The sequence below is a fragment of the Hibiscus syriacus genome, unplaced genomic scaffold, assembly GCF_006381635.1.
Source record: "Hibiscus syriacus cultivar Baekdansim isolate YM2019G1 unplaced genomic scaffold, ASM638163v2 tig00007387_pilon, whole genome shotgun sequence".
Classification (NCBI taxonomy): domain Eukaryota; kingdom Viridiplantae; phylum Streptophyta; class Magnoliopsida; order Malvales; family Malvaceae; genus Hibiscus; species Hibiscus syriacus.
Genome location: NW_024062136.1, coordinates 115,494 through 133,837, shown reverse-complemented (window position 1 = coordinate 133,837; position 18,344 = coordinate 115,494). Strand labels below are relative to the sequence as shown.

At 35.5% G+C, this 18,344-nt stretch overlaps 3 protein-coding genes across 3 annotated transcripts; 1 reads left to right on the top strand and 2 right to left on the bottom strand.

Moving 5' to 3' along the window:
- The first annotated feature begins 1,427 nt into the window (after window positions 1–1,427).
- On the top strand, window positions 1,428–2,406 carry LOC120201491 (homeobox-leucine zipper protein HAT3-like). Its single transcript, XM_039202089.1, has 2 exons — window positions 1,428–1,639; window positions 2,154–2,406. The coding sequence occupies exons 1-2, from the start codon at window positions 1,575–1,577 to the stop codon at window positions 2,404–2,406; spliced, it is 318 nt and encodes a 105-aa protein (XP_039058020.1). The 5' UTR covers window positions 1,428–1,574.
- Window positions 2,407–3,316: 910 nt separating this feature from the next.
- On the bottom strand, window positions 3,317–4,958 carry LOC120201480 (actin-related protein 2/3 complex subunit 5A-like). The gene is made up of 4 exons (XM_039202080.1): window positions 4,736–4,958; window positions 4,577–4,649; window positions 4,383–4,483; window positions 3,317–3,587 (listed from the first exon to the last, which is right to left on the bottom strand). Exons 1-4 carry the CDS (start codon window positions 4,894–4,896, stop codon window positions 3,452–3,454), a joined length of 471 nt encoding a protein of 156 aa, XP_039058011.1. The 5' UTR covers window positions 4,897–4,958; the 3' UTR covers window positions 3,317–3,451.
- An 894-nt stretch (window positions 4,959–5,852) lies between these two features.
- On the bottom strand, window positions 5,853–15,023 carry LOC120201490 (palmitoyl-protein thioesterase 3-like). The gene is made up of 11 exons (XM_039202088.1): window positions 14,809–15,023; window positions 14,058–14,142; window positions 13,526–13,577; window positions 13,262–13,429; window positions 13,057–13,107; window positions 12,930–13,012; window positions 12,183–12,263; window positions 11,761–11,847; window positions 6,490–6,583; window positions 6,314–6,430; window positions 5,853–6,187 (listed from the first exon to the last, which is right to left on the bottom strand). Exons 1-11 carry the CDS (start codon window positions 14,903–14,905, stop codon window positions 5,915–5,917), a joined length of 1,188 nt encoding a protein of 395 aa, XP_039058019.1. The 5' UTR covers window positions 14,906–15,023; the 3' UTR covers window positions 5,853–5,914.
- Window positions 15,024–18,344: the final 3,321 nt, after the last annotated feature.

Sequence of the window (18,344 nt, the reverse complement as noted above, 5' to 3'; positions counted from 1 at the left end):
TTATGTTGGCATATTCCTGTCCGCCGGTATCTTTCTTCGGTGCTCGACAATCTTTTTTAAAGTGACCCTTATTGCCACAATTATAACATGTATAATTTTTCTTTCCCGTTCTTGATTTTCCCCTTCTGGATTTGGATCTGCCATGATTTGAATTTATTTCTGAAGTTCTCCCTCTAGACTCATGTACAAGGCTGAGGAGGTTGATGCTTCACCCAATTCTCTTCGTCGAATTTCTTCACTCAATACCAGATCCTGAACATCGTCGAATTTCAATTTGTTATTTCCCGACGAGCTGCTGACTGTTGTAACAGTAGCATTCCAACTGTCTGGTAGAGATGATAAGAGAATTAAAGCTCGAACTTCATCATTGAATTCAATTTCCACGGAACTCAACTGTGTTGTGATTGTGTTGAGTTCATTTAGGTGTTATGCCACCGATGCCTTTTCTGCCATCCGTAAATTGAATAATCGCCTCATCAAATGAACTTTGTTTGAGGCTGATGACTTCTCATACATACTGGAGAGAGATGCCATAAGACCCGATGTGGTCTTTTCCTTTGCTATGTTGAAAGCAACATTGTGGGATAACGTTAGTCGGATAACTCCTAGGGCTTGTCTGTCGAGAAGAGCACAGTCTTCATTCTTCATGCCCTCTGGTTGTTTTCCTGAGAGGGGTTGATATATATTTTTCTGGTACAGAAAATCTTCAATCTGCATCTTCCAAAAGCCAAAGTCCGCACCATCGAACTTTTCAATTTTCACATTCCCTTCATCTGCAGTCATCGCTCCCACTTGAATCTGGCTTCGTTTGGATCGTTTCTGACAATTCTTGCGAATCACCGTGTATTAGAACACCTCCGTCGACAAATTCGTATCGTCGATAATTTTTTTTACTATTCACAAAATTCACTATTTACGTGAATAGTGATTAATAGTAACCTCACAAAAATTGACAAAATTCACAACCAAAAGCTCTGATTACCAGTTGTTAGGAAATAAACGAGTAACAAGTAATTTTCCTATAACCAGATTAGTGAGAATGCGAAATAAAAGTGGAAAAATAATTCCCGAAAAATTGATAACGGAGTTCAGCCAATCGTGCTTACGTCTCCGGACTGTTGCAGATCTTTTACTAAGAGGGAAAATTACAGGTGTTTATAAAACACTCACTACTCACAAGAAAGCTCTCTAGTATTAGGAGAAAGAAAAATGATTTGAGATGATTTTGAAGCTAAATGGACTAGGATATTTATAGTTGAAGCTTAGGGACTAATCTTATAAATACTCTAAAATATGCAATGACTAAAATATAATTAAATCAAAAATATTTTAATTAAAAAATTAAGACACGAATTCGATGCCCCCAATTATTGAAAACCCATGCATGCTTGCCTCCTTTTTCTGACTTTTCACGTTCAACACAGTCCTTAGTGCTTAAAGAAACTTTCAAGGAACATAGCACTCTTAATCCGGTCAGTGGCATTTCAGTTGTTGATTTGACTTTCTAAGGGTACTTTTGGAATTTGGTTTTTGATGTGAAATGTTGGTGTTAAACTGCAGAAGCAAAAGTTGGCATGGTAAATCAATTGAATCCAAGGCCTAGGCAAGTGGAGGTTTGGTTCCAGAATAGAAGGGCAAGGTGAATTATTTTTAATAGGTTCGAGTGATTATAAGGTAATATTTACCTATAATATTTTTTTTAGTTATTGATAATGTACATACAACTCATAGACGTAATTGTTTGAACTCAAAATCTAATATTTTCTTTAATCACTTAGGTTCTTTTTTAGGGTATTTTTGGGTGTAATAAAATTGTAATTAAAAGTTTCCACAAGTTTTAAACACTTATTAATGTGTTGTTAAGACTAGAGTTGTCCCTCCCAGCTATAAAGAAGATTTTAGGGATTTTGTGGGTGCTTTCAAGTTTCATGGTCATTAATTAGAATAAAAGCCTATGGAGTTAAAGGTATCAGCCTATTAGCAGTAGTCAAATCTTCTAAATTTTCAGGTTTTGTCCATCCAACTTGGGTTGCTCATTAAATGAAAAGAAAATTAAAATATTTGCTTATGGATATTTACAAGTAGCAGCAGTAGTCGATGGGGGCTTGAAGCATAAAGATAAAATCTGAATGCATGGAATTGAATTGGTGCAGGACAAAGTTGAAGCAGACGGAAGTCGGCTGCGAGTATCTAAAGAGATGTTGCGAAAATCTAACAGAGGAGAACCGAAGGCTGCATAAGGAAGTCCAAGAGCTTAGAGCATTGAAACTCTTCCCACAGCTTTACATGCACATGAACCCTCCTACAACCCTCTCCATGTGCCCTTCTTGCAAACGTGTGGCTGTTTCTTCCTCTGCGGCTGCCACCCGTCCCTCACTTCAACAGCTCCAAACTGTCGTCAGATGAGCCCCAACCATCAACGGCCTGCGCCTGTTAGCCCTTGGGCTGCAATGCCAATTAGTAGTAGTAGACCCTTCAATGCCGCTGCATCTAGATCATAATATCTCAATTGGGAGAATATTTTTGGGAGGTCAGACAATCAACGACCAAACGGATATTTTTTCTTCTTAAAAGTTTGGAGTAGATAAAGAGGAGGTGTAAAGGGTGGAGCAGTAAAATAATTTTCTATTGAAAGCCGGGGTGTTAAGGTTTAGCCATATAACAAAAGCATCTGAATTTTGTATTGTGATGTGTTGGAGGCAAATTAAGAAAGGGGCATCATATACCTACAGAATCTAATGAAAGGACTAATAACTATATGGATTGGGAAGATGGATTTTGTTTCACTATTTATAACTTGTTTGGAATAGATGGACCCAATTAACTATCATCACATTCCAAACTGCTGTCTGCGTTTCAGATTTTTTGTCTAAACTTGATCTTATAAACAATCAACTAATCTGACTTTTATGTTGTCATTCTATCAGCCAAGTAACAAAGGACTTCAGGTTTTTGGCCAACTTAATCTTAAGGGCAATCAGCTACTACGATTTTTATGTTGTCACTATATCAAATTAAGCTTTATTGAGTTCTAATAGGGACGTACGAAAAAAGTTTCTAGAAATTTAACTAGGAATTACAAAAATTAAATCATCAATAGAAAATATGAAAAATTTAAAATAGTCAAGAAACATCCTAATATCCCTATATCCATCCCTAATTGTCAGACCTCTAACATTCCAAAAAAATCTTCATAGTTATGAATATGCACGAAGCCAACAAATATAACCAAGTAAAAAACAAAATAAGAAACAGGACACAGAGATAAAAACAGAAAACCTCCAATTATCCCAAGTAGAAATGCCACATGAGATTATAACCCAAATGATCGTGACTCTAATATGGAAATCCAAATTATGGGGAAAAGCTGTCACAGGAAAGCTTCTCAAGCAATTCAATTATTTAGGAACAACACTTAACAACATAATTCAAAGGAAAACGCCTATTAGAGTCAAACTGTATTCACAGTGTCTGCAAGGGAACGAAGTATGCATCCCAAGCCAGCTCTCTCCGTCAGCTTCTCATGGATCCTAAGGCACTGATCACATGTAGGGCGATCTCCTGTTGACAATCCTCTATATAAATACCTGGAAATAACACAACAGTCCTCACTTGTTATTAATTTGCAATATAAATACACAAATACTGAGGATATGCTTCTCAAGAAAAACACTTCGCTAGCGGGACTTAACAACCTACCTAGTGAAGTTTTCACATTCGAAACGTATTCAATTTGGATTTTCTTTTAAAAGAAAAAGAAGTATCAGATAAAGTTTTGCAAGTGTTATCAGCTGGAGGAACTTCTAGACGTTCCTTTGCCACTATTTGATATTGATATTGATATTGATATTGATCAGAGTAACTATCAATCAGAAGTTCAAAATGTCATCAAAAAGTAAACTGCAGAACTCAAATCAGATTTTTTTTTCAACCTCCATAGTTCCTAACATTCTAGCCAAATTGAGATATCTTGTCACCAACACTCAACTCGAGTTTGCAGCAAAGATCAAACTCAAACAAAAAGGCCTTAAACCCAATACACTTATAGTAAAATATAAACGAAGTAACATGGTTTCCTATCAAACAAATTATCAGACATCAGTACAATTATAGTAAAATATAAAACCAGAGCCAAATATGAAAATTCTGGAAATTCAGCTAGAAAATAGATGGAGCTGTAGAGGGTAGGGAATTGGACTCATTATCAGCAATAAGAATGAAGATAACATAAAGCTACAAACAAGGAATAGAAAATAATCTAATATGAAGAGATCTTTAACCTAACAAGCATAATTGGGAATAAAACTAGCATGCCCTAATTTCCAATTACTAATTTTGAGATACAATACAATCAAAATTAGGAATACCAAAAAGCAGCTCACTTCATAAGAATATCATAGTACTCGGGATCCAAAGAAGAGAACATTCCTTCGACATCTTTTATAGTCATTAGTGCTCTATGCACAACTATCCAATTCGCCGACTGCAAATGCCCAAATCGGTGAATAAAAGGATTACTTATTTGTATAATTCAATAAAAAATTGAACAAGAAATAAAATATTTTGGATCCAAAACCTTGCATCGCTCGTCACGTGTCATAGGAGGAGATCCTTCGAGCGCAGTTTTAAGAGCTTCAACGGGCTTATTCCTGAGAGATAGGAAGAAACGAATCCCGTTTAATTAGGGTTTATTTTTTTGGAAAAAAATAGATTTGATTCGATAAGAAATCCTCACTGTTTAAGTAAGCTCTCGATCTTTCTCGATTTGTGCTCGATTCTTGTTATTATAGCCTCCGCGTTATCAGCATCCACGAATTTCTCTGCTCCTGCCATCATCGCTGATTCACTCACATCCGATCCAACACTCCGCGTTCGAGGAAGAAAACCGTTTTTCATCCAAAACAGCGTCGTTTGGCCTTCGACTCAAATGTAAATATTTTTATATTTTGAACTAATCAAGCTACGTGGAGAATGAAGGTGGCGGGTAGTCTATACCGAGGAAAGTCGATCTTAAAGACATTACAGTAATGGCAAAACTACGCCATTAGTTGATGATTTTTTACGGTATTTTTGTTTTGCCACTAAACTATCAAAACTTAGTAATTATAGCACTAATATTTTTAAATTCGTTTTTTAGTCATTAGATTATTAATTATTTAACGTCGTTATAATATCAGTATATTTCACTTTTGAGAAATATGTATACATTTAATCTCATTCCTACGTGGCATTTGATTAAATAAATTGTGAGCTGAATCCAAATCACTTAATACATTTATCGATTCAGAATCCGCTTTCTTTTTCTTAAATAAAATATCTAAAGAATGCAACAAACCGCTACACGAGATTTAGTATCCTCTTTCTCATAAATCTAATCCAAAAATTTCTTTGCCGCCTCCATATTCCCATGGCTCCACCCCATATTACAGATGTCCGTGAAATTAAACTTCTCTCCGACATCTATTTACAAACCTTTTTTGGTGAATGATTCGTGCAAGGCCTTTGAAACATACAATTCCAAGTAAAACCCGTTTTCCATAATGTCTGCAAACCCTCCCAGATTTCGATGCATCCAGCAAGGACTTTGCCAGGGTTAAAACTGGTGGACTCCCACCCAACTTTGAGTATGACATTGCAAAGAACCACGTCACTTTAATGAGATCTAACATCGTACATTTTTTTCTTTTATTTAAAAAAAAACACCACAGAATTACACATCTTGAGAGGGAGTTTCTAACACAAGAATATCATCTTCACCGACCACACATACGGTGATAGCTTTTATCATAATCATAAAATCAAAAGACTGAGCCAATCTCCACATATATAGTAGTAGTAACAGAGGCAAAAAAAACCAAAAATAACGTGGACTGTATTTTACTTCATCTTATTCAAAGAGTGTCACACTTGGGTTTTAGTACATGGTATGCAGCAAAGGTTGATTCTCGTTCAAGCCAATTAGATCCTTAAAAAAGTACCCAACTCTTGAAATCCATTCATAAGATGAAGATTCTGTCAATGCGTGCCCTGTTGGTGCAGCTGTTTGGTCCGCCAAATATGGTACCATGTACTTCTTCATGTCGCTTCTTGGGATCTGTAGATCATTACCCAACACATTTACGAATTTAACTTTTCCAGCTTCATCTAAGGTTTTCAAACCAATCCAGTCTTCCTTATAGAGCTTGGTCTGCAGAGAAGTAAACACATTCATATCAAAGATGTTCATCAAATAATACCGAACTAAAGGTTTTAGTTGTAAGCCTATTCGTCGAAAAATAATCTTTAGTTATCAACTGTGACGTAGTTTGTTCACCTCTTGTACAGTCAATACAGGATTAAAGGCCACGTCAGGATAATAACCAAACCAGGCTGTTTCCTTCGGTATCATCCTCAAACTAGTCCAAACATTGAAGAGATTAGCACGACAGCACTTGCAGATTACTAATACAAAGTTTCAGGAAAGAGTAATAACGGGACACTTCAACTTACCTTTACAAGAACCAGATTCTGCAAACTGGCAAACCGCTCCTTGTAAGTAGAATTTCTCAAACCATCAATTTCGTTGTTGAGTTTTGGAAGGAATCTACATCCTTAAGATAGTCGGTCATGTCCTGGTGAACCAACAAAAAGGGAAAAATACAACTGAAATGGGGAGTCAAAGAAGCTTAGCATGTATCTTAATGTAAAGGGTGAATGGGAACAGAGTCCCATGTAAATACTTAAATGCCAAACTGTTAATTATATAACATGATATTGGTATAACTAAAGATAATGGACCAGAGTTGGGAAATATACTCACAGAATTTTAAGATAACCACTAGGAACCAAGTGTTCCTGCAATTATTGATGACATGTATTTAAGATGGTGTCAAATTATCTTTTAGATATACAAACAAGATAGAACGAGAACCATATTGAGACAGAAGCACCATTTGTATTTATCAGTTTCTTGCCCTACCAACAAACCTAACAACTGTTTGAAGAACAGAAAGTACAAAAGAATCTTATACCTGGCAATAGTTTGTCACGATCGGGAGAGAAGAGAGAAGCGAAGGAGACGAAGAGGAAATTGGGGGAAATGGAAATCAAGGGTTAGGGATTGATAGTGAATTGGGGATGAGTTACCTGATTAATGATCACGTGAGGAGCACGAGGAGCGATTGACCCATCAGGAGAGCTGAGTCCACGAGCAAGCAGTCAGCCCAGTTGGTGGCCCAATATATGAGGAAATAACAAGACGGTTATTCAAGAATCTACAGCTGGCATTTAGTTAGATTTGTTGGTACCTTGTAAACAAATAAAACGAAGTACTGTGTAAAGAACAATCAAGCATATTTTGAATGAAATCATATTTTTGTATCTCTATTCTACTCTTTTCTCTATGCTTTCTTCTTCTCTAATTCCCTAAACTATCTCAATTCATCACAAATTGGTATCGAGAGCCTCGATTTCTGGCAAGTTGGTGGCATGCCCAAGAAAAATCAGAACATGGCAGAAGACTTAGCTGGGTTGCAGAAACAGATGGAGGAATTGACAGCACTGGTGAAACAAGGACAAGATGAGTCTAATCCTCCTAAATGGTGGGAGACTCAGGACAACAGGATTTCTGCATTGGAGTCTAGGATGGTTACGAATCATGGATATGTTGAGGAAATCTTGAAGATTTTGACTGGTAGGAAGGAGGACCAAAATCAGTTTGAGGATCAGGTGCAGACCCCTGATTCATCTAATATGAGTAACAACCAACCTGTTAAGATGACAGTAATCAATGATAAGACCTGGTATTCTTTAGTCTAAACCAAACGTTTTGCCTGTTCATCTAGCTAGCTTAAAAAATGATAACCAAATGGGGGAGAACAGTGCTGCTAGAACTCAGTTGATGGCTTTAGAAGTGGATAAAAGAGGCACTGGGGGGTCTTCTAGTATGTCAGGGATTATGCTGCATAGACCAAAAATTGAGCTACCTTTTTTTGATGGAAGTAATCCAAGAGGTTGGCTACAGAAATGTTTAAAATATTTTTCATTATGTAGTATTGCTGATGAACAAAGATTGGAAGTAACTACAATGTACTTAACAGGTAAAGCAGAGATTTGGTTTGATGGTTATATTATGCAAAAACATCATGTGACCTGCCATGAGTTTGAGGCAGATTTATGTCATAGGTTTTGTGATAAAACCTTTGTTGATATAGTGGAGGAATTTACAAAACTAGTCCAGAAAGGGTCTGTAGAGGAGTATCAAGACAGATTTGAAGAATTACAACCTCACATGCTTTTACAGAATCATACTTTAGGTGAGAAATTTTTTGTCTCTTTGTTCATTAGTGGATTAAAGGATGACATTAAACATAGAGTTAAAGCTCTAGACCCTAAAACACTGTCTGAGGCAAGCAGGCAAGCTAAATTATATGAGCTATCTGTGGAATTTGAGAGCAAGAGATTCAGACCTTTTGTAAAAAACCCAGTTTATTCAAACCCTCTATCTAGTTCTAAGCCTAACCAGCTGACATTACCACAGAAGAATGCAACCAATAGTCCACAAAAACAGAACCTGATAGACTATAGAAGACATAACAATTTATGCTTTAAGTGTGGTGAAAAATTTAGTCCAGGCCATCAGTGTAAGGTTAAACAGTTGAATATGATGATTGAGAATGACACTGTTATACCTTCATAAATTTTACCTACTGATATGGAACAACATAATCTACAGGAGGAGGAGAGCCTAAAAATATCAATGAATGCTATCACTGGATGTATTGGCCATAATACATTAAGGATTCAGGGCACTATTCAAGGGGGACCCTTGAATATTTTGATTGACAGTGGTAGTACCCACAGTTTCCTAACACCTCAATGGGTTGATGCTGGTATTCTAGTAAACACACCTTATCCTTTGGCTATTACAATGGCTAATGGACAACAACTTTATAGTTCAGCTAGGTGCAATAAGGTTGAATGGCAAATGCAAGGACATTCTTTTGTTCATGACTTTAGACTCCTAAAATGAAGTTATTCAGTCCAATTTTGATAGACTTCAATAAATTGACTCTCAGTTTTGTCCATCAAGATGAAAACATTATTATACATGGCCAGCAACCCTCAAATGTTTTGCAACAAATTTCAGGGGCTACCCTGTTAAAAATGACAGCCTCTGATTTTGCTATTTTGGGCCATATGGTACTGTTATCTATGTATGAGGATTCAAAGACTGTTCCTGCAGCTCTACAACCTCTCTTAGACAAATTTCAGTATGTTTTTGCTGAATTTACAGGTCTACCACCTACAAGGAATCATGATCATGCAATTCCTCTAAAACCTGAGTCTGCTCCTATAAATTTAAGACCTTACAGATTTCCACATAATCAAAAAGAGGAAGTGAAAAAACAGATAGCTATCATGCTCTCCTCTTCTATTATTCAACCTAGCAAAAGTCCTTTTGCTTCTCCTTGTCTTCTTATAAAGAAGAAGGATGGGACTTGGAGATTCTGTGTTGATTACAGAAAGCTAAATAGTATGACTGTGAAGGACAACTTTCCTATTCCTGTTGTGGAGGATCTCTTAGATGAATTACATGGAGCAGTTTATTTTTCAAAAATTGACCACAGGTCTGGTTATTGGCAAATCAGAATTAAGGCTAAGGATATTTACAAGACAGCTCTCAGAACTCATCAGGGTCATTATGAATTCAAGATAATGTCTTTTGGGCTTACTAATGCCCCTGCTACATTTCAAGCTCTAATGAATGACTTGTTTAGTTCATTTCTTAGAAAATTTGTCTTGGTATTTTTTGATGATATCCTAGTCTACAACACCTCTATGAAGGATCATATTACTCATTTAGAACTGGTTTTGGAGATATTGCAAACTAACCAGTTATTTGCCAAGATGTCCAAATGTTTCTTTGGACAGACTCAGGTAGAGTATTTGGGTCATATTATATCAGTTGATGGAGTTTCAACTGATCCTACTAAGGTGGAGTCTATGAGGAATTGGCCTATTCCTAAATCTTTAAAGTCTTTGCGTGGATTTTTGGGATTAACAGGATATTACAGACGATTTATAAGGGATTATGGAACAATCAGTAAACCCTTGACACAAATGCTTAAGAAGGATAATTTTAAATGGAGCAGTGAAGCTTTACATGCTTTTGAAGACTTGAAGCAAGCCATGTGTGTTGCTCCAGTCCTAGCTTTACCAGATTTTGGTAAGCAGTTTTATTTGGAAACATATGCAAGTTCAGGAGGTATTGGGGCAGTTTTAACTCAGGATGGCAGACCTATTGCCTACTTTAGTAAGGCTCTTAGCCCTAGACATGTTGCCCTCTCCATATATGAAAGAGAGTACTTGGCTATTCTACTAGCAGTCTCTAAATGGAGGCATTATCTAGAGAGCACTCCTTTTATAATTAAAACAGATCATGAACCTCTCAAATATCTGTTGGAGCAGAAGTTAACCATTGACATTCAAAAGAGGGGGTTAACTAAATTATTGGGCTTGGATTATACTATTCAATATAGAAAAGGTAAGTCCAACATAGTAGCTGATGCACTCTCTAGACAATGGGAAGATCAAGCTCACTGTTTTGCAATGGGTACTACCTTGATTGTTCCTAGTTGGGTTCAGCAGATTGAGGAAAGCTATAAGGAAGATGCAGTAGCTACTGAATGGATTTCTGTATTAACTGTTAATCCTAATGCAGATTCTAGATGGAAATACTCTAGAGGTATCCTTAGATTTAAGGATAGAGTTTATATTGGGGTTGCTGGAGCTTTAAAATTGCAGATTCTTCAAACCCTACATGATTCACCTCATGGGGGTCATTCAGGAATTCAGGCTACTTATCAGAGGATTAGAGCTTGTTTATACTGGCCCAAGTTGAAATCTATGGTGGCAACTTATATCAGGTCTTGTTCTATATGTCAACAGACTAAAGTAGAGCATGTTCCTAAACCAGGACTTTTACAGCCATTACCTATTCCTCAGCAGGCTTGGGAGGTAATCACTATGGATTTTATAGAGGGTTTACCTAAATCCTTACGAAAGAATCGCATTCTGGTAGTAGATAAATTTACCAAATATAGCCATTTTTTAGCATTATCACATCCTTATTCTGCAGCTGATGTGGCTAAACTATATTTGGATAATGTCTACAAGCTTCATGGGCAGCCTAAATTAGCTATTTCTGACAGAGACAAAACATTCACTAGTCTCTTTTGGAGAGAGCTAATGAAATAATTAGGGTCTAAAACCATATTTAGTACTGCTTACCATCCAGAGACGGATGGTCAGACAGAGAGGGTTAACCAGTGCTTGGAGCAATACCTAAGGAGCTTATGTTTTTTTCAACCAAAACACTGGGCTAAATGGTTACCTCATGCAGAATGGTGGTATAATACTACCTACCATTCTGCCCTAAAGATTACACCCTTTCAAGCACTTTATGGTAACAAACCACCTACTATGGTTTGGTACACAGAAACTAAAGTGCAGTCTGTCAATGAACTAATGCGCAACAGAGAAGATATTCGGATGTTAGTTAAAGAACAACTCGAGATTGCAAGTAACAGAATGAAACAAAAAGCAGACAAGCACAGATCAAAAGAGTTTTTGAAGTTGGGGATTATGTTTACCTGAAGCTGCAACCTTATCGCCAGACGACACTAGCCCTGCGAAAGAATTTAAAATTAGCAGTGAAATGTTATGGGCCATATAAGATTACAGAGAGAATCGGGGAAGTTGCCTATCGATTGAGCTTACCTGAGACATCGAGGTTGCATCATGTCTTTCATGTAAGTCTTTTGAAGAAACATATTGGAGACTCTGTCGTTTCCTCTACGGATCCTCCTGCCATGGATACAGACAATCAGTTTCGAATAGAACCATATAAAATTTTGGGACGATGAATCATTAATCGCCAAAACAGACCTGTTACTTAGTTGTTGGTGCGATGGACAAACCTTGACGAAACACACGATACTTGGGAGGATTATACTGTCCTTCGAGGTCAATTTCCAGGCTTTGATCCTTGGGGACAAGGATCGTCTCCAGCGGCGGGTATTGTCACGATTGGGAGATAAGAGAGAAGAAGCGAAGGAGACGAAGAGGAAATTGGAGGAAATAGGAATCAAGGGTTAGAGATTGATAGTGAATTGGAGATGAGTTACCTGATTAATGATCACGTGAGGAGCACGAGGAGCGAATGACCCATCAGGAGAGCTGAGTCCACGAGCAAGCAGTCATCCCAGTTGATGGCCCAATATCTGAGGAAATAACAAGACGATTATTCAAGAATCTACAGCTGGCATTTAGTTAGATTTGTTGGTACCTTGTAAACAAATAAAACGAAGTACTGTGTAAAGAACAATCAAGCATATTTTGAATGAAATCATATTTCTGTATCTCTATTCTACTCTTTTCTCTACGCTTTCTTCTTCTCTAATTCCCTAAACTATCTCAATTCATCACATAGTTGCTATAGATTCCAAACTTGATTATGCTATCCAGAAGTATGCATATCAGAGCAGATGGCACAATGAATATTTAAAACCAGGGAACAGTTACTCACTCCACAAAAGGGAATTGATGCCGTACCAGCATGGGGCCCTCCCATTGATATGAAATTCTTGACCTACACAAGTAGACGTAAAAATAAGTTATATTTCAGTTTGAATACAAAAGTATATAACAATAGTGCAAGAAGAGAAAAGCACAGGAGAACTACAAGCATGCAAAAAAGCTGATAAAGAAAATAATAAAGCAACATCGAAAGCTGAAAGGAATTTCCAGATATGGAAGCTCAATACCAATATGCAGCCAAAAACTCCACATAATTATCTCATATCTCATGAATTTGACAATTGACAAAATGAAATTTGTTGCTACAAAATATCTGAACCAGTGGACTAATGGATCGGTGGAGGTCATACAGCTTAGGTATGCTAGTGGATTTGATTGAATTGACTGCTTCATATTGAAGACGAATACAGAGTTTCTTCGTAGAATTAGTTGGCTAAATAAAATGCAATATCAAATATTTTAAGAATAAGCTCTTACAGAGAGCCCTCCATCACAAAATTCAATAACCCCTTGACCAATCAAATTACCCTGTGTAAAAGAAAAGGATTATATGAAATGTTAATGCTGAAAACCATAAAAGAGAAAAGTTTGCAAGAATGTCAGCATACATTTGTGGGAATGTGCACACATATAACAGGTATAAATTACAGAAATAAGCAAAACTTCCACTTGTATTAATCACCTGAGAGAGTCCAACTATGCTGCAACCCTTGCTAAGTTCACTCATTTTTTCACCTGTAAGATGGAATGAAGATCCATTCGGGAAAAAAAATTCAAACTTCAACCATAATACAACAAAGTAATAAACGTTACCAAATGGTTTTACTACCTTCTCACAAACAGTTGATGTCTGTAGGAAAAAGTAACACATGTCAGAGTTATATGACTTATAAGGAATTAAGGATTATAAGTGATGAGAAACCTCAAACTCAATTCGAAATGTCACCTGTTCAGAGAGGGGCATTGTCCATGAATCCCAAGATCCATCTCCAATTTCACTAGTGCCAAGGAAAAGATGTCAGGTTAGTAGGATAAGAAAAAAAGAAGTCTTGGTCCAGGGAATAGCAGAACCAAAAGAACAAATTTACATACTCACACGAAGATAAATATGTATAAAGAAGAGTGCTACTCACATACTGCAAAGTGCATGCGTGGATTACTAATGTAGCTGCATGAGTTTGCTAACATACGCAAAAATGGTAATAGAGTCTGATAATACGCTGAAGTAAATTTTATTTATTGTTCTTATTGCCTTCCCCTAAGTTTATTAGAAATTATACAATAAAGATCGTTGCAGTAAAAAAAAAAAGATCTACAGTGAAAGTAGCTAAGGAAGCCTTTATGACCAAAATTTGCATATACACATAAATCATATTTCTGATTTGGTAAGGTTACCGAAGAATAACTTCTATACTTTCAGGCTTCATCCATAGAAAATTAAAAATGAACAATGAATAATAAAAGAATATTGATCATACACACAGTAGCCTTGAGAATTAGACCACTTGCTTAAAACCTCAGTGAATTCAGAGATTCCTCCGTTAGTGCATTTATCACCAATGCCTGCCATTAAATGTGTTAGTATTGAATAACGTAGTTTGTCTCCAAACTACCTCCAAAAGTAAAACTCTTGCTGTTATAAAGAAGATAAATAGTTGAGGTTCTACATAAGAAGATAAATTTTATAAAGGAACATTTTAGAACACATTTTCCATCAAATTTGTTCAAGAAGCAAGTACAGACTAAATACTCATAGAGAGTAGTTTATCATAGGTTTTTATGAATTTTACAATGCATACCTGAGACAAAATTTTAGCTCACAATTAAAACCTGTTGGTCTGTTTTCTTTTCCATAATGTTAGACCATTTCTAATGGAGCTCCATAGCAAATTATTGGTTCCAAGAATTCCACCAATCAACTGCATAAGAAATATAATTTTCTTCTGGCATTGTTCTACTCATTGCAGTTTTATAAATCAAAAGTATATCTCCAATAGAAATTTTGATTATTCAAACGCAAATTAGTTTATGTTTTCCTAGGCAATTATTCAAGATGTGATTCTCAAAGAAAATGGTCGTGCAAATTAATTTAAATAGAATAAAAAAATAACTTGAGCTATTCCTCAACATAAAAAAACTGGTCTTGAAAACAGATAGAGCAAGCAGGTAAATAATGCCGCCATTGAAATTTATAAGAATTGCAGAGCAAGATTGAAATAAGAACATTACCGTGCAATACAATGAAAGGAAAGGCGCGTGTGACTGGGATAAGAATCAATGTGATAAGGGAGAAGAAGAAAGTCGTTGACTGCAAACCAGATGCCATTGCTGGTAAAATAGAAATGAAGTGGCTCACTTGTGAGTTGAGAGTTCTAGGGGAGTAGCATACGGAGTTTGCAAGAATCCAACAAGGATCTGCTTCCTGGGATTTTGCAAGAAAACTTAAATTCTGGGGGGTTTGAGATCAACAACAAATCTATATAAAGGATAATAACAAAAGCAAAAATTTCTATAAAAAGCTAAACGAAAACTAGTTTGACAGGAAAAAGACGAGGATCCAACTACCTACCGTCTGTACACCAAATACAGCTAAAATAGTTCCATGTGAGATTAGATAAATGAATCGTGAAGAAGACCCATGCCTCCATTGCTTTTCTGAATTCTGTCTGGTATATCCGTGGCCACACGCACTGTCACAACGATCCCGACGAGGCAAGCTCTAGTTGGGGGCCCTAAGGATAATCCAAACCATTAAGCCCAATTAATCCATCAATATCCAATTTTGAACCGATCCCCCTTCGGTCGAGTCATAAAGTTTCAATTTTTTTAATGTTTTAGGTAGACAAAGAAAAACTAAAGCTCCACCATCAACTCCCACTACAAAAATCACGAAAGGCTTCAATCAAAGCACCTTCCAATTCATTCACCTCTAACAAAAAACGTCATATTTCTTGGACTGTTTCCAAATATGGCGCGGTTATTCATGATGTAGTAAATCAAAGGGACTTCTTTTTATTGAAATATACAGAAAAAATAATTTATTATTATCATAAGATTCTTTCCCAATTAATTTTCAATATGACACCTTTTAACAGAGATATTTTCTGTATTCAACGTTTTTTTAGAAAATGATTTATACTAGGAGTGCCTTATGGGGGATGTAACAACTCTTATGTGAATGTGGCTAAACCCTTGAAAGGTGTTTTTAACCAAAATCAGAATATATATATATATATATATATATATATATATATAATTAAATAACTAATTAATGATTTTTTCGTGAACTAAACTTAGAGGTGGCAAACGGGTCATTCAGTTTGGGTTTTGATCGGGTCATTTCGGGTCAAAATTATATTAGGTTTAATTTTATTCAGGTCAGTTCGGATTTGGTTCGAATTTAGTTCGAGTGTATGGTAAATTAGGTCGGGTTAGGTCAATTTTCGGGTTGGGTGATTATCGGATTAGTTAGATTTCAGATATAGTCAATATCTGTTTGGGTCAAACTTTCGATTAGATCAATACGAGTTGAATTGATTATAAGTCTAATCAAGTATATATAGAATTCTTAATATATTACTATAAAAAATATGTTTTCTTGTTCATTAATCTTATCATTTAGACATAATTTCAATTCTAAATCGTTCAATATTTTGAATTAAACCATCATTTAGAGATGAAAAATTAATAATTTGACACAAATACGACCTTACAATGCGTGTTAGAGCTTGTTACCAAAATTTTATATTAATCTTTATACGGAAAGTTTATAATGACAACTATTTAATAAAGAAATAAAATTTTATTTTCAATTATAAATTTAATATTTTTATTAAATTTTAATATAACATAAATAAACTTTCTATTATTTTTATTAAAAATACAATATTACTTCCTTTGTTTCCTATTATTTTTTATTATAAATATAATATTTTTATTATAAGTAACATAAGTAAACTTTATTTGTTACTGTTTTCAATCTTACTTTTTTTTATGTTGTTATGTAACATAAGTAAATTTTTGATTTGGATTAATTTCGGTTCGGGTTATTTTTGGATCGAGTTAAATTTGGTTTGGATTGCTTTGATTTGGATTATTTTTCGGTTCGGAATAAATTAAATATGAGTCTATATTGGTTTAACTAAATTTTGGATCATGTATGGTTCGAGTTTCGGATCAAATTTAATCTTAATATTTAGATTAATATTAAGCATTGATTCGAATAAATCAATTCGATTAATTGAAGTCGGATAAGTTTGCGAGCTCTAACTAAATCCCTAAAAGTCCAACCAAAGAGGAAATTACAGCATATCCCATTTGAAATTTGAAAGGGGTGGCTTTCTTTTGATTATTTTATTGCCGCTTTCTCCATCTACGCGAAATTTCATATTTTTCTTTTGTTATGATTTGTTATTAGGTTTTTGGAAACGTAATTATGTAATCTATTTATTTATTAATTGTCACCCCTAAGATTGATACGGATAGTTTGATCTGATCTAGAGTGTCACATTAGGGTCATCGGAGCGATCCACCGTAAAAATAGCAGAAATTTTAAAACTTTTATTTAAACATGTAACTCATAATTGCTTTATCAGCATTTAAAAAATAAAACAGATTTTCATACTCAAATATAAAACAAAATATAATTACATGCCCCCTAATTACATGTACCATACTCTGCAACCAACTCCGAAAGAACTTATTTACTGATGTTGATATATGAACTGGTACGATTCTTTTAACCTGAAAATGTGAGTAACAGAGTGAGCTTTGAAAAGCTCAGTAATACAGAACTATCAGGTGATGCTGAAGAACGTGCAGATACAGATAAACAAATATTTCCTTATTGGTTTTGAACATCCATAGATTTTTATGTTGAGCGGAGATCCTACTGGTATTTCAGGTAGTAACAGACAGTGAGCTTTCAGTTCAGAGAAATATCTCGGATGACTGAGTTCAGGAGATCATAATAGGTTATTTAGTGTGTTCCCGCAAAAATAGTAAAAAGATATAGATCTTTTAAAACATATATATATACCCTCATCCGTCACGAACAAAATGTGTAGGTTCCCCAGAACCATACAACCCCGTCACGTCCAGTAAGGCCCTGAGCACAAAGCCGAGGAGCCTGCAGGTATTCTTCCTCCAACAATATCCCCCAAATAAAACATGTTCCGTTCGTAAACGGATATATAAAAAATTAAAACATAATTCATGTCAATTATCATGTCAAAATCCAGGTCAAGTATCAGATTAGAATCCAAGTCAAGTATCAGATCAGAATACATGTCATATATCAGATCAGAATCCATGTCAAGTATCAAATCAGAATTCAAATCGAAAATCAGATAAAATATTCATATGAGTAGGGAACACACCAGAATTTACAGATATTATTCAAAGATATTGGATAATCTTAACAGGTAGAGGAACACGGATCTTTAGTATACCAATAGAATATCGGAATTCAGAATCACTATTAGAAGAGTTCAATAACTAACGGAATCATTAGTTATTCATAATATGACTTGAGCTGGTAAGGAAGAAATGAAGGTTCAAGACAGTTACAGTCTATGTCGATTGATTCCATTATCAACAACTTCAGATGAATATCTCCCAAAATTAATGCTTGTCAACTGGTCAATTCATTATCCTTACAGGGTATTTACACTTTAATACCACAAATTCTAGTACATATATCATCTTCGGAATCATCGCTGAATAAATCTTCCAATGTCTTTATTTCATGTTCACACTACCACTCT